This window comes from Phaethon aethereus (assembly GCF_964289735.1).
Source record: "Phaethon aethereus genome assembly, chromosome: 6".
Lineage (NCBI taxonomy): Eukaryota > Metazoa > Chordata > Aves > Phaethontiformes > Phaethontidae > Phaethon > Phaethon aethereus.
In genome coordinates this window covers 24024940-24038459 of record NC_138580.1, presented here as the reverse complement: position 1 = coordinate 24038459, position 13520 = coordinate 24024940, and the positions used below count along the sequence as shown (strand labels likewise).

At 45.4% G+C, this 13520-nt stretch overlaps 1 protein-coding gene across 1 annotated transcript; it reads right to left on the bottom strand.

Annotated features, from left to right (window-relative positions):
* Window positions 1-2402: 2402 nt before the first annotated feature.
* CDCA7 (cell division cycle associated 7) lies at window positions 2403-9793 on the bottom strand (the record flags this gene model as incomplete). The annotated part of the gene is made up of 10 exons (XM_082001774.1): window positions 2403-2433; window positions 2752-2888; window positions 3432-3581; window positions 4019-4159; window positions 4602-4790; window positions 5520-5597; window positions 6028-6279; window positions 7440-7550; window positions 7949-8074; window positions 9773-9793. The coding sequence occupies 10 exons, from the start codon at window positions 9791-9793 to the stop codon at window positions 2403-2405; spliced, it is 1236 nt and encodes a 411-aa protein (XP_081857900.1).
* Window positions 9794-13520: the final 3727 nt, after the last annotated feature.

The window sequence follows — 13520 nt, the reverse complement described above, 5'->3', positions numbered from 1 at the left end:
ACCAAAAAAGGGTAAGCACATAGCACATGTGCTTGAAGTCTGTATCTGGCCTGAACTCAGCATCTAAATATTTCTACCATCACAAATTAGTCATCAGGTACCAAACAGTCCAATCCAAGCAGCAGAATATCAGAGCAAGCCTGGTTCAGGAACACAGGGCTAGGAGGAAAGAAAGATATCCTAGTCCCACTGCTTCCCCAGTATGATGGGAGCAACCAACTCCTTTACTTGCAACAAAAGTTTACCTGAAAGGTGGTAAAATCTAAGTACAGCTCTAATGCGCTTTTTAAAAACAGTTAAGAGGCAAAAATTCTAACCCAGAAAATTTTTATTTTCAAAATAAAAAATTTTGTACAGAACATTGTAGATCTGAGAAAGTCTAAATACAGCAGTCTTTGTGATATGACACAAGGGTTTGCTTTTAGCACAGTCCTTTCACACTCTAGCAATCAGAAGGCAAGCCTTGCAATTGGGGGGGGCATAAGAGGGGTGGAAATCGCTCTTATCTGTCAGAACATGTATTTCTAGAGTTCCTTCTTCACAAAATGTACCTAGAGGGTAGAGCACTCTCCACCTCAGACTGCACAGCTATTCACATTATAAAAACAGAGAAAGAGAGGACAGAAGATTTTCAATAGGACAGATGATTTATGAAACAGAACTGCAAGTCTGAGACATAAATAACTTTTGTTTCTAAATTCCTCTCTCCTCCCTCCCACGCACACACTGATGTAATTCCCAGAAGGGTTTATACTGTGTATCATTATGTATACACACAGCGCAAATACTGTGCAAGCAGTCTAAACCCACGTTTCCCTAAAAGTAAGTTGATTCTTCTACTATTCAACTGTACATTATTTATAACATTGCATTCTAAACCTTATATAAAGCTTATACAGTAGTTTCCATAACCAAACTAAGCACATTTATACACTTTGTGGTTCTCCAGATGCAATTTTTGTTGCACCTTTTCTACAGCACTGAGTACACAAGACCCCATCCACACAGCACATTAGAATGCTTCAGCTCCGTTTTTGCTGTACTCATGCTTCATTAACATCATGTGAAATATCCTTCTAAGTCATGTGGAACCAGATACAGAAATATGAATGGACTGTTAAGGAGGAGACCACAGCACTAACCACATTTGTAAGTGCTCACAAACTGTATGCAATTCATTACATCTCCCTTTTTATTTATTTTTCAAAGCCTTTTTGACAAGGCAATCACTCTTCCTCATCTGTTACTACAACCAAGGTGTCTCTTGAGAACATTATCTATTTACGTTTATGCTGCTCTATGCAACTAGAAGAATAACTCACTTTAAGCTGGACTGTAGCTTAGAAAGTTCTTGGTTTTTTTTTTTTATCCAGATGTAAAAAAATTCAGGCTTCTGACTCCAGTGATTGTTTTGTCATTGTCCCCTTTCCTGATAATCAAATTCAACAAGTTACCATCTTTCCTCCTCTTCCCCAGGATCAGTGACGATTCTGCAAAGAAGGAGTTCTGCAGCTGCAGCAAGAGCAGGGAGAAGAGAACCCACAAAACCAGAAAACCAGTAATTTAACCAAGGGTACAGCCTGTTTTAGACAGAGTGGTCACTCCACAATGTATACCAGTATGTTCACATCACTGTCATCACTAGGTAATGCTAGGGCTACTGCTGCAGAAGCTTTGAGCAGTGGCCTCCTCTCATCTGAGCAAAAATACCAAGTGCCACCCCCAACTGCTTCTGCTGCATTTTTTAAGTCACTTGGAGAATTTCCCTTAAAATGGCCAACGTGCACTTTGAGTACTCTATAAAACCAAATATTAGTGCTTGGAGACTGCTCAGCTGCAACTTTTAGGGCTTCCTTTTTGACCTTAAGAATGCGTTATTGTTTTAGAGAATTCTTAGCTTCTATTTGATCATTTATGTTCAGTAAGAGTCTGCAGTCCAGCAAAAGTTGGCCTGGAGTTAAGCACATACCTTTCCCCACTTGGTTCTGTGGGGAACAGTGCCCTGAATTCTCAGAACATATACATCTTTTTGTGATCAACTTCGAAGCATAAATAAACCTGCAGCACAGATCACTGCATGTATAAAACTCTAATGGCTTAAAGCCACATCTCCTTTCAGGAAAAAAAAAAAAAAGGTTATTGGCATAAAAGCAAGGACTGACATTATCCAATTTGCAAAGTTGTTTGAAAAGAAAACAATGGCCTGTGGGCAAAGACCTTCATTAAACAGTTTTCCCCAAGTATGATTTGCACTGAGGTAAGTGAAAGTTCTTTATCTTTTTTTACCCAAAAGGGGAGGGAACACAGGCACTGGCTTTGTAATCTCATTTGATTAAACAATTCACTGTAGGCAATAATATGACATTGCTGAAAGAGTATGTGATTTAAAGGCAGTCACAGCTTCAGTCTTCCATTCCAAGTTCTTGTTTCAGACTGAAAGACAAGTAGAAATATGAGTTAGCTTGTAGCAAAACACTGTTCAGAAACTCTTTAGACAAATTAGTGGAAGCCCTGACAATAAACACAGCTGAAGTTGCGAGCCAAAAGACAGAGTGGATATATCACTTGTCTTGGGTTTGAACCAACATGTCAGAAAAATTATTTAGCAAAATCTCAAGATTCTAAAGGCAACATGGACTCATCTTGATATTTCCCTGAGAGACTGGGATGTGGAGAGCTCTCCTCTCCCAATTTTGAGCTACTTATCCCAATTAGAGCAGAGGCATGTCACTGACACAACAACATACTTACCTTTTCAAGTAGGCATGGACATTGTCATAGCCATGGTACTTGGCCAGATAGACCAGGACACCTGTAGCACATCGGCCATCTCGCTGTCTGCAGAAGCTACAGTTGCAGATTCCACGACATGGTGGGCACCTCCAGTTCTAGACAAAAGGCAGACAACAAGCCTTTATAACTGAATTGGAATGCCAGACATGATTCACATCCACAACTTGAGAGGACCCTGCTCTGCACCAAGTTCTGTGGTGAACATCAAATTCTTCAGTCTGTAAGGGATTAAACTCTCCTTTGCCTGCCTTGCACATGACCACAGGAAGCATTCCACTCTGCTCAACTCCTGCAACACTTCTAAAGCCCACAACAGCAGCACTTTGTCCACAGTACAGTTTCTTTCCATAGGGCATTAAGCATTAATGCAAGGCAAAAGAGAATGCTATTCTGATGCTCAAATACAAAAATATTTTTGGCAGCTGCTCCATCCTCATAGTTTACTCCTGCAAATAAAGCTACACAAGTAGTGTATAACTCTTAGTTACAACACAAGGTCTGTGACTGTTTGAATCAAACCAGGACTGCATTTTGCACTATAGAACTGTTCCCTCACTAAAACTCTTTCACTATGAGTAACCAAAGCACCTCTCTGCTCAAGCTAAGCACAATAAAGCCAATATTCAAAATTGTCTTACCGGATCCAGCAACGCCGTTCTGACATCTTCCCCATACCTGTTGCGGAGGCATGGCCCACAGAATTGGCCCCGTACTCCTATGCAATCAGGGTTACGACAATTTGTCTTCGTGTCTATGGTTTTTTGGCGACACTGATGACAGGTGGATCCCTAGAACACAGAGAAAGTAGTTCAGGAAACACGACATTAAAGATGTCTCATTAGGGGAATAGAGCATTTAACAAGCAATCACTTTCGCAGCTAGCAGTGCTTATCCTGAAACAGAAAGCCACCTTGCAAATTTGAACCAAGTCTGTTTTAATGTTGCACCTTCAGTGTCTGTTAATCACTTCCCTCGGCTGGTATCACCTAGGTACTACAGCAGTTCCAGAGTGAAAGCAAGCTAACTGGCTTGGTAAAGGGCATTCTAGAAATCTGAGGAAAGATAAGTGATGATGTTTCAAGATCTCAGGCATACTTCTCCCAAAAATCACATCCTTCCTCTCAGCAAGAGGGAGTCTGCTCTATCTGATGATAAACAACAAGCAGGGAATAACAAGAAAATGACCCCACAAAGTATGCATTTCACAAACTTGGAATATGCTTACCATGGCCCTGTTATATACTTTATCTCTTGCAGATCCACAAATATTATTCAGCTCTTCCACTGTGATCTCCTCAACTGGGCGCACAATGTGTGGAAAAGCCATGGCACCACGGTGACCCCTCCTGGGAGTTCGGGCTTCATGCTGAAGAGTGAAGAGACAATACTTTCAGTGTGAGTTTCAGAAAAAAGTCTACATAAACAAGGTGGGGATCTTCAAAGCAATGCCAAAATCTCAAACACCCAACATATATTTAAACAAGAGATAAAAGATCTTTGCAAAGACATATGATATGGCTGCAGCTTTAGCACCTTCACTTGATCTGTACCTTCAGGGTGCAGAAATGCTACTATATCTTGCTTAATTCCTGCTGGAATGCAAAAGGAAGTGATTTTTCAAGGATAAGGCAGGGGGAATGGGGAACACATACAACATGCTATTTCTGTACTTCTTCCCAAACCATGGCATACTCATAATCTTGATCAACTCTTTATGATTTGCTCTGTATGAATTGCTGTTTTCTTGAAGGGACAGAAAACCACCTTTGTGACCAACCTGCAACAGGAGAACCAGAACCTCAACGTACCTCCAGGTATTCATCAGACATCTTTCTTCTTCTCACTAAGATATAGCGGTCATCATCTTCCTCTTCTGGTAAAGGAGTAGGAGGGCCTTCAATCAGGGACCTGGATCTTGTATGAGGCCGAGAACTTCGGTCTGGGTTCCTCCTCAAGGCACTTCTGGGCAACGTACATCTTGGAAGTCGCTTTGGTCCCTGGTAAAGTTTAAAAGCCCCTAATGAAGCAGGAGAAAACCCAGACAGCTCCTATCCCTACTATGAACTCCTCCCTCAAATGACATGGCTTCCTTCTCTCCTTCCCAAAGATGAAGTACCCCTGCCATCCCAAATCAGAAAACACAAGGTAAAAACATTCTAGGCAAATTCATCTTGGGCATTCTGCTAGCTGCAAAGAAATAGTCAAAAGCAAGTTTGTGTCCATGCAGCAGCAGAACTCATGCCAATGAGCGGTTGCAACTTTTACTACTGTTCCCATCTTCACACAGCTTACAGGTAAATTAGCAGTGAAATTCACTACACTGCCAATTCATAACCCAGCCTTCTTTAAGGACCTAGTTAGGCGAAACGTCAGGGGCTTTTTTCAAGGCTCCAAACTTGTAGAACATTCAGGCTTGACCTTCAAAGGCTGAGCTGCCCCCCTTACCTCCAGCCTTTGCATAAATACATATTTACACAGCACCTTGTTTAGTTTTATTGGCCTGTGGAGACACCTAACCTTTAGGAATTAATCTGTTCTGCTTTATACAGTGGCAGGTCAAAAGAGAACTGGCACAATGAGGATGCATGTTCTAAGAAGCAATAAAATTCTGACCTGGACTTTGATTTAGATCGTTTATTAAGTGCTTTAATTAAAGAGTTCTGTTTTGTAACATCATAATTTGACTCTCAGAAATCTCAAGGCAAATATAGTAAGTTTATACTTACATGACTGACAGCTGGCAATGATTTTCTCCCACCAAAGATACCAGAAACATTTTGTAACTCAGCCATTAGTTTTGCAAGCTAACAAGGGAAAGAAAAAAGAAGCAGAGCCTTAAAAGGGTGTTTATGTGCTATTACAGATTATTAGATTAGGGTAATTGGCTAGAAGTACAACTACTTACAGGAAATGCAGTGACTCTTCAACTTTTTACTTTTATGTCTTATTTATGTTCTAGTGACTGCAAGTAATTTGAAAATGCTCAAACTTATGTCAAACCCCTATTCTTTAGGCCTGCAGCCTATGGATTTTTACTGAAATACTTAGCTTATTGACCTTCACATGCCAGTGGACATAAAGTATCAGATTTAAGTATTAGGAATGTAAATTCCTCTTAATGCATTCATGTAATTCCTATTGAGAGTTAATTTGAACAACCAAAGAGGTCCCCTAAGAGCCGGGGGAGGCGGGGGGAGAGGGGAGAGGGCCCCCAGAGAGACACTGAGTACTTGCCATTGCTTTATTTTCCTTTATGTTCAAAGCTCTTTTTTCTAAAAACATGGCACCCTTTTCTTCAGAGTCAGAGTCTGAATCTGGAGCAGGCATCAGCTTTTCAGGAAGAGGTTCCATCTCACCCTTCCTCCTCTCCGATCTTCGAGGTGGAAATTTCATGGCTACTTTTAAAGGAATAGGGCATTTCCGTCTTCTCTGAGCTACCTCACTTTCAGCACTTGTATCATTCTCCTCTGAATCTGATTCCAGTTTCTGTTAACAAAACCGAATGGAAGCATATAAATCCAAGTGAGTTGCTCTGCAATTAAATACAGTTCAGCAATATTTTGTTTGGGGGTGGTTAAAGAGGCTCTCTGTCTGAAATCTAGACCTTTAAATCTCCAGTCCTAGTGCTCTAGCATATCTGGGGAGAAGGGTGTGGGTATAAAAAAAAAAATCTTGGGGAGAGTCACACATACTGCTGCAATACCTCAGAAAAAGGAGCCTGGTTTCAGTTGCAGCAGTCTTAGCTGTCATTTGCAGGTCTAAGAGAAGACAGTTTGTGTGTGTGAGAAAGAGAAATGCATTTATGGGGTTTGATTTTGCAACATATTCTATGTTCACAGCACAGAGTCAAACCCAAGTTCATAAACTGTCAAGAACAGTAATCTCACAGTAGCAACAGTATCAAGTGAAAACTTACTTCTAGAGCCAGTCAATGAAGTAATTACGAATAAAATCCCAATATTTTCCTGTCTTTGAACTCTTACATATGTATTCCAGCTTTGTTTCCTACTTATTCTCTTTACTGTTGCATATTATTTAACTCAGACACATCCTCTTCCAATCAGACGTTATTCTTTTATAGTCACAAATCTATTTTACGACAAACATGGTATTACTTCTGTCTTCTCTACTAAATACCAACTGTTGGTCTTTTTAATCAATAAAGATGATGCACTGATGTCAAGGAAAAGCAGGAAGGTAGATTTCACCAATCATCTACTGCTAAAGTAGTACAGCATTTCCTGTTAACACTGTTAGAGTGCAGGTCTGACTGCATGTCAATATACACAGAAATTTTTCTCAGGTTTGCTGGAGTCCGTGGGCTAGCACAACATTTCATACTGAGGAAAACAGAAATGTTAGACTCTAACAGAGTAACAACCAACAAGGACAGTTTTAAGAGGTATTATATTTCAAAATCCATATAGCAGATTTTATTCTAAACTTGCAAAGTTCAGGAGCTTGGAGGCTTTTTACAGAACAAAAAGAAAATGAAAGGATGGCTACTTCGAGTGTGCATTAAATTAAATAAAATTATGCTTCCTTCTGAAAACATTTGACTTTCAAGCTGAAGCTGCCTTTATTTCTCAATTAAGAATGTGTAAGAATTTAAACTTAAAATTGCAAACTAAAATCAACTGTCTTACCAGTGCATCTTGAATCTCATTTTCTGAAAAGCCACAGAAGGATTCATCATCAGAGGCTTCGTGAAAAATTTTTGCTAGTTCTTCTCTAATATCCGACCTAAACTTGCATTTCTATGGAGAAGAAAATATCCTTTAACTGAAGTTGTACAGAAAATTATTCACATTTACAAGTGCAGTGTAAGCAAATAGCTTTTTTAATAAAGAAAAAAATAATAAGGCATTTAACAAGGGGTTTCAGAACCACAGTTGCAAGTTATCAGGCATATTAGGTTAGGTGACATTTCAAAGGCTAGAATAAATAGCTAATCCATTTCCAACAATTACCACCTATAAGCACAAGAGTGAAATGAAATGAAAGCATATAGCATAGATTTGTAACTACTACAGAAAAACATAAGCAGAGCAAGCAGTTTTAATTGTGCACAAAACATTTACTAGCTTTACGAGCTTTACATTTTTGCAAGCTTTACTAGCACTGCACATTCAGTTTTATTTGTTCTTGTACTTACCGTGTTTGCAAAATTATCAGAACCAAAACTGTCACAACTGTCATCAGAGGATGAGGATGTTTCCATGGGAATCAGTTTCGTATTTCGGAATGCTGTGAAGCTTTTCCTTCCTGAACAACCTCGGTGCTGCAAAAGGACAATGGCAACACTTAATAAAAGCGACCTACTGTAGCATTCTAACTTTCAAGAACATCCTTAAGTTTAGAAGGTTTGAATGATTTAGGACATTTAATGGTCTCGAATACAAGTCAGCAAAATTACCATGAGCTTTGCAATAATTCACGAAGTTAGAAATGGGAATAGTTTCTTCTCTGATACGTTTCTGATCATTGTTATAGATGAGTTTTGTCCAGTACTTCAAAATACTTCTTTTATGCAAACAGCCAAGTGGCAATATACACAAAAATCATATCCTTCCCCACTCATTATTGACAATGCTGGAAAAAAGTGCAAGTACACAAATAGTACCTAGAAATCTGCTTTGATTTATTAATTACTTTTAGTTTGAGGCAAACACTAAATACACTGCAGCTGTTAAGGAGGGACTAAGTATGATATCCACAGAAAAGAGGAGCTTTTAAACAACTCGTCCAGACACAACAGTTTGCTCTTTTAATTTTATTACCAGGTTGAAATACCCTTTTTGACGGGCTTCAGGTTTCCATTTCCCAGGGAAAGTTTTTACTAGCAATGACCCACTGTACCTCCCCAGGGTGGCAGCGACCCGAAGGCCAAGCCTGCTGCACCCACGGTTAGATGCTGCCCAAGTCGAGCCCTCTAACCGTTACCAGTTCACAGGTCCAGCCCACTGGGCCAAACATTTTATAAATACGGTTTAAACAGTAACTAGCTACGGCAATTTATGGACGTCCGTCCTCTCCCCAGCACCGTTCCGCAGGCTGCTTTTCGCTGGAGCGGCACCGCAGCACCCCTGAGGCTTGCCCACACGCTTCACGGTTTGGCAGGTGCTGACAGAGCAGAAAAGCTACCCGGCCCGGCCCCAGACACAAAAGGGGACGGTTATGGCGTCGCCTGCGGCAGCGCCCGGCCGGAGAAACCCCGCCACGGCAGGCCGGGCTGCACCGGAGGGCCTCCAGCACGGGGCCGACCAGCACTGTGAAGCCCAGGCCGGAAGACCCGGGATCGCCATATGCCTTCCCGCCCCGGGAGCTGCCGGCGGCCCCGCACGCCGGCCAGAGGCGCGGGCAGTTCTCCCCGCCTCCCGCTCCCATCGAGCCGCGCGCCCCTCCCCCCCCGAGCCGCCCGCCTCCGCGCCCCACAGCCACCTCCTCCGCGCCGCTCCCCCGGGCTCCACGCCCGCACCGCGAGGCCGCCTCCCCGCCGCCGTGAGGTACCTTCCCCCCGCCGCGGCAACCCCCCGCGCGCCACCGCCCAACGGCCGCCCGCGCGCCTCCAGCCGTAGCGGCGGCCGGGACAGCCGCGAGGCGGGACGCGGGCAGGCTGGCGCCGGGCCGCTGTCCCCCGCCAAGCGCGGCTCCAAAGCCGAGCACCCTACCCCAGCCGGGCGGGCGAGGGTACCGCCGTGTGCGGGGCACGGGCAGCCCCGGCACCGCGGCGGAGCAGGAGGCCCGGGGCTGCCAGTCTGCGTGGCGGGGGCTGCCCACACATCGCTTCCCCCTGAGGTGCCCGGCGAGCCCCAGCCCGACCCCACCAGCCTCCCCGCAGCCCGACCTTTCCCCTGGCCTTGAGACCCCGCAGGGCCCCGGGACAGCGCGGCCGCAAGCGCCACAGCCCGCGTGCCCCTCCCCGCCGCCAGCAGCAGCGATCCGCAGCCGTGCCGACAGCCCGGCGGGCAGCACTCACCTGCGGGCGCAGCGGACCCATGCTGGCAGCGGCGAGGCGAACGCCGGAGTACTGAAGGTTCGCGCCAAAGCGGCTGGGACCGCAGGAGGCGGGGCCCGGCGGCGCCTTTCCCGCGTTGGCGCCCGCGTCCTGGCAGATGCAGCTGACACCCCGGCGGGATCGGGCACCCGGCCTGCCCACCCGCGCCCGCCCGCCCACCTCTGCTGACGAGATCGTTGGGGTCTCTCGGGGCGCCCCCGGAGGGGCTAGTGCAGGGCTCCCCTTTTTTTTTTTTTCTCGCGGTGCGGGGTTTGTGGAGCTGCAAGGGCCTGGCCCGTGGCGCGAAAAGCTCCCGGTCGGGAAGCGGCGGGACTCGCGTGCCAGAGGACAGGCCGCGCGCGGGGGCGCCAGGGCCGCCCCGTGCCGAACCGTCCCGGGGGGGCGTGGAGCCCAAGCAGTCTTTAACTTTCTCTCTTTTAACAAATTTTTAATTTTACATGGCAAACCTGGACTCGTTTCCACCACTCTGAAGTAAAACCGCCAAAGCCGCCCGCTTTTCAGGGGCAGAGGGGTTTCTCCACGAAGGAAAGGCAGGGGCCCGTCCCGGGGCTGGGGCAGCCCCCGCGCCCCCCCGGGCACCCTGCCCCTCTTCAGGCCCCAGCAGGCGGCAGCGGGCCCGCGCTCAGCAGTGCCCGCCAAGCGGGGGAGGGGAAGTGCACTTAAGTGAAAAACCCACCCGGCACCACGCACGCTTTCCTGCCTGGCCACAGTAAATGACGCGTTACTCGCCAGCGCCCCAGGGGTGCAGCTGAGCGTCAGGAGTGAGCGTGGGTGACGCCCGTTGCCCCTGCTGCCTCGGGACTACAGCGGCGCGACGGGCCTTTACGAAGAAGCGGGCTGCGCTGCTCTTTGCAAATAAAATGCTGCTTGAAGACGGGCCAGGAGAAAATAGATCATCGGTCATCGTCTGCCATTTTATGTAACGTTTGTAATACCACATTAAATCAAATGCAGCCGTTAAAACACAGCAAAATAACTGCTCCGTGACAGGTATTTGGCAGCAATGGTAACGGGAGAAGCCCTGGGGAAGCTGTAGCGGATTTGTGGCCCCGGTGTTTGCTGTAATCCCCTGCTTATCCTGCAGCCTGAGCAGGGCTCGACGCCGGCGCAACTGTAGCTGCTCCGGCACTTCCAGGTGCCTTCCTGACGGCGGGCGAGGCGAGGCCGCGTTGCAGTCGGCGCGAGAGAAGGAGGCCCCGCGCGCGTGCAGCCCGCACGCGAACCTGCGCCCGTGTAAAGCGAACCACGAATCATCCCTAAGCCAAAGCCTGTAAATAGGCCACAGCACAATGGAGAACAAGAGCCCTTCTGGAGGTTTTCTGTTTTCTGTGGGCGTCATTCTTCCTGCGCATGCTGCAGTCGGTCGTGTAAAAGAATCTCCATTTTAAATAATCCCGTAATTACACACTTACCTGCTCCACTGGCTTCTCAGCGCACGCACAAAAGCAGATGAACTAAACCCGGTTCTCCAGAGACCAGACCACACTTGATTCCTCTAAATCCGCATTAGTGGAGGATTGCCACCCAGATGGTTTCCAACCAAGACAGCTCAGCTGGGAAGGGGGTATGTTTCCTGAATTTTGATGTAGTTTTACTTCTTTCAGAAAAAAAAAAAATTACAAATACTGGTTTACTTACGTGGAAGAAGAGATCCAGTTTCTCAACAGTAACAGCCCTTCGCATCTTGGAATCCTGATTATCAGGATTTTACCAGAAAAGTAGCCAACCTTCACAGCATTTAAGAGCATCATATGAAATGTGATGGAGTACTGATGGGGCTAGCTGAATCCATATTTCAGACTGCAGTTAATTTTCCATTTAATGCTTAATGGAAACAGCATTCTTCAAACAACATACGTAGTCAAATGGTTTTAAATTTAACAGGCCAGAACGGGGACTCTATGGGGAAACTGGACAGGACATTTTGTGAACAGTATTTTCAGCTTTTTTTTAAATTTGTGAAAAAGAATTAATTTATTGAAAATTGTGTATGTATGTCAGCTCACATATTTTATAGAGGATTGGGGAGAAGGGGCCAGGAAATGGAGAAGAGGAATGGCAAGTATGTGAAGGGCGGGGGCTTCCCTTCCCGTGGTTCAGTGCAGGGTACCAGAAAATGGAGGTCTGTAACTCAGAAGATGGCTGTTGTGACCTGCGCCGCTATCATTTCCCCCATTCTCATCTTCATGCCCTTTGTGCCTCTGTTCTGCCCCGCAGGGCCCAGACGCCCTTGGTGGATGGGCAGAACAATATCACCGAGGGGCTTTACCGTGAAGGAGAAAGTTTAATGTTCAGCGAGATGTAGGCAGCACCGCTGTCCTACATCCAGCTGTTTGCAATAGCTGAGGACATGCAAAGCCGAACCCAGGAGGACATTGCATTTTCCAGCCACATTTGACTCAAATTAGGCTAATGTGAGTGGAAGAAAACATCCCTGCCTGTTCAGTCCCCCCAGTCTGGGTCCTGCATGGCCCGTCCAGTATTACCAGCCTCTCATCTCCTGGGCTGCCCACCGCGGGGCGAGCTCACCTCTCAGGACTCATGTGTCAGCAAAGATCGTCTGAAGTATTTTATCAGGTGTTTCCAAGAAAATAGTCGTCTGTCCTTGAAATGAGTTGTCAGTACATGGTGGTGGCCCTTGGAAGACCTGCTAAGGGAAGCGGCTGAAATTACGGAGGCACATGCAGTTGGTTGAGCGTGCAACGATTTCTGCATCCATCTGGGGAATCAAAGTTGTTTACTTACTAGAAGCTTCAAACGGTAGCAAGAACATGGACCTCCAACAACAATAGCTCCATTGTCAGAAACAGTAAATGTGACCTTTGGTCCACCGGGACGAAGGACAAGCGCTGTCCTCCGTGTCACCCCACAGATTTCGACTGTCGGCATTGCAGCACAGCTTTCCTCTCTGGAGGCAGGACTCCTGCTGCCCCATCCCTGGCTCTCCTACACACTTCCTAACTATGGACAACATACTTTATGCTCTAGTTTCACCTTTTTTTGTTGTTTTAAATTGGGGCAATACATTTCTACCTGCCTAAAATAGCATGTGCATGCATTAATTAATGTTTGTCTGATGCTAGTAATTACCGTGATGGGATTTGCACATTGACACAGATTTACAGATGCAAGTATTTCAGTGGAAAGGCAGAGTTTGGATTCTTAGGACCATGGAGTACCTGTAGCACAAAGCAATAACATGTATCTTAGCTCCATAGAAAAGAATAAGATTGCAGCCACTAATGACAGTAATTAAAAATTTCTGTAAGAGCTGTCCAATCACCTCTCCATCTGAGCAAATTATAGTGTGTTATTGAAACCATTAGTGCAATAAAATGAAGCTAAAAACATTTTGCATTAAAGTAATCAGACATTGATTTATGATGTAAATTGTAAATCGGTAACCTATAACACACACTAATTGTTTTTCCCTCTCTTGAAAGGTGTGTTTCTGTAAAAGATCTGATCAAGCATATGTATTTGTTCACATGTCACTCTCCGGTGGCTAACGCTACTATACAAGACATAATAAGGTGTATAATGAGGTAACCTGCTATTGATTGCAACCCAAAAAGGACACTTGTTCTTATACAGAAGGAGGGAGATGGCCACTTTTGGAGATTTAATTATAGTTAGACTTCTACATGTTTTCTGGACATTCATTTTTATGAAGTACTTTTCTACCGTAAATACTTTGACATTGTGCTCT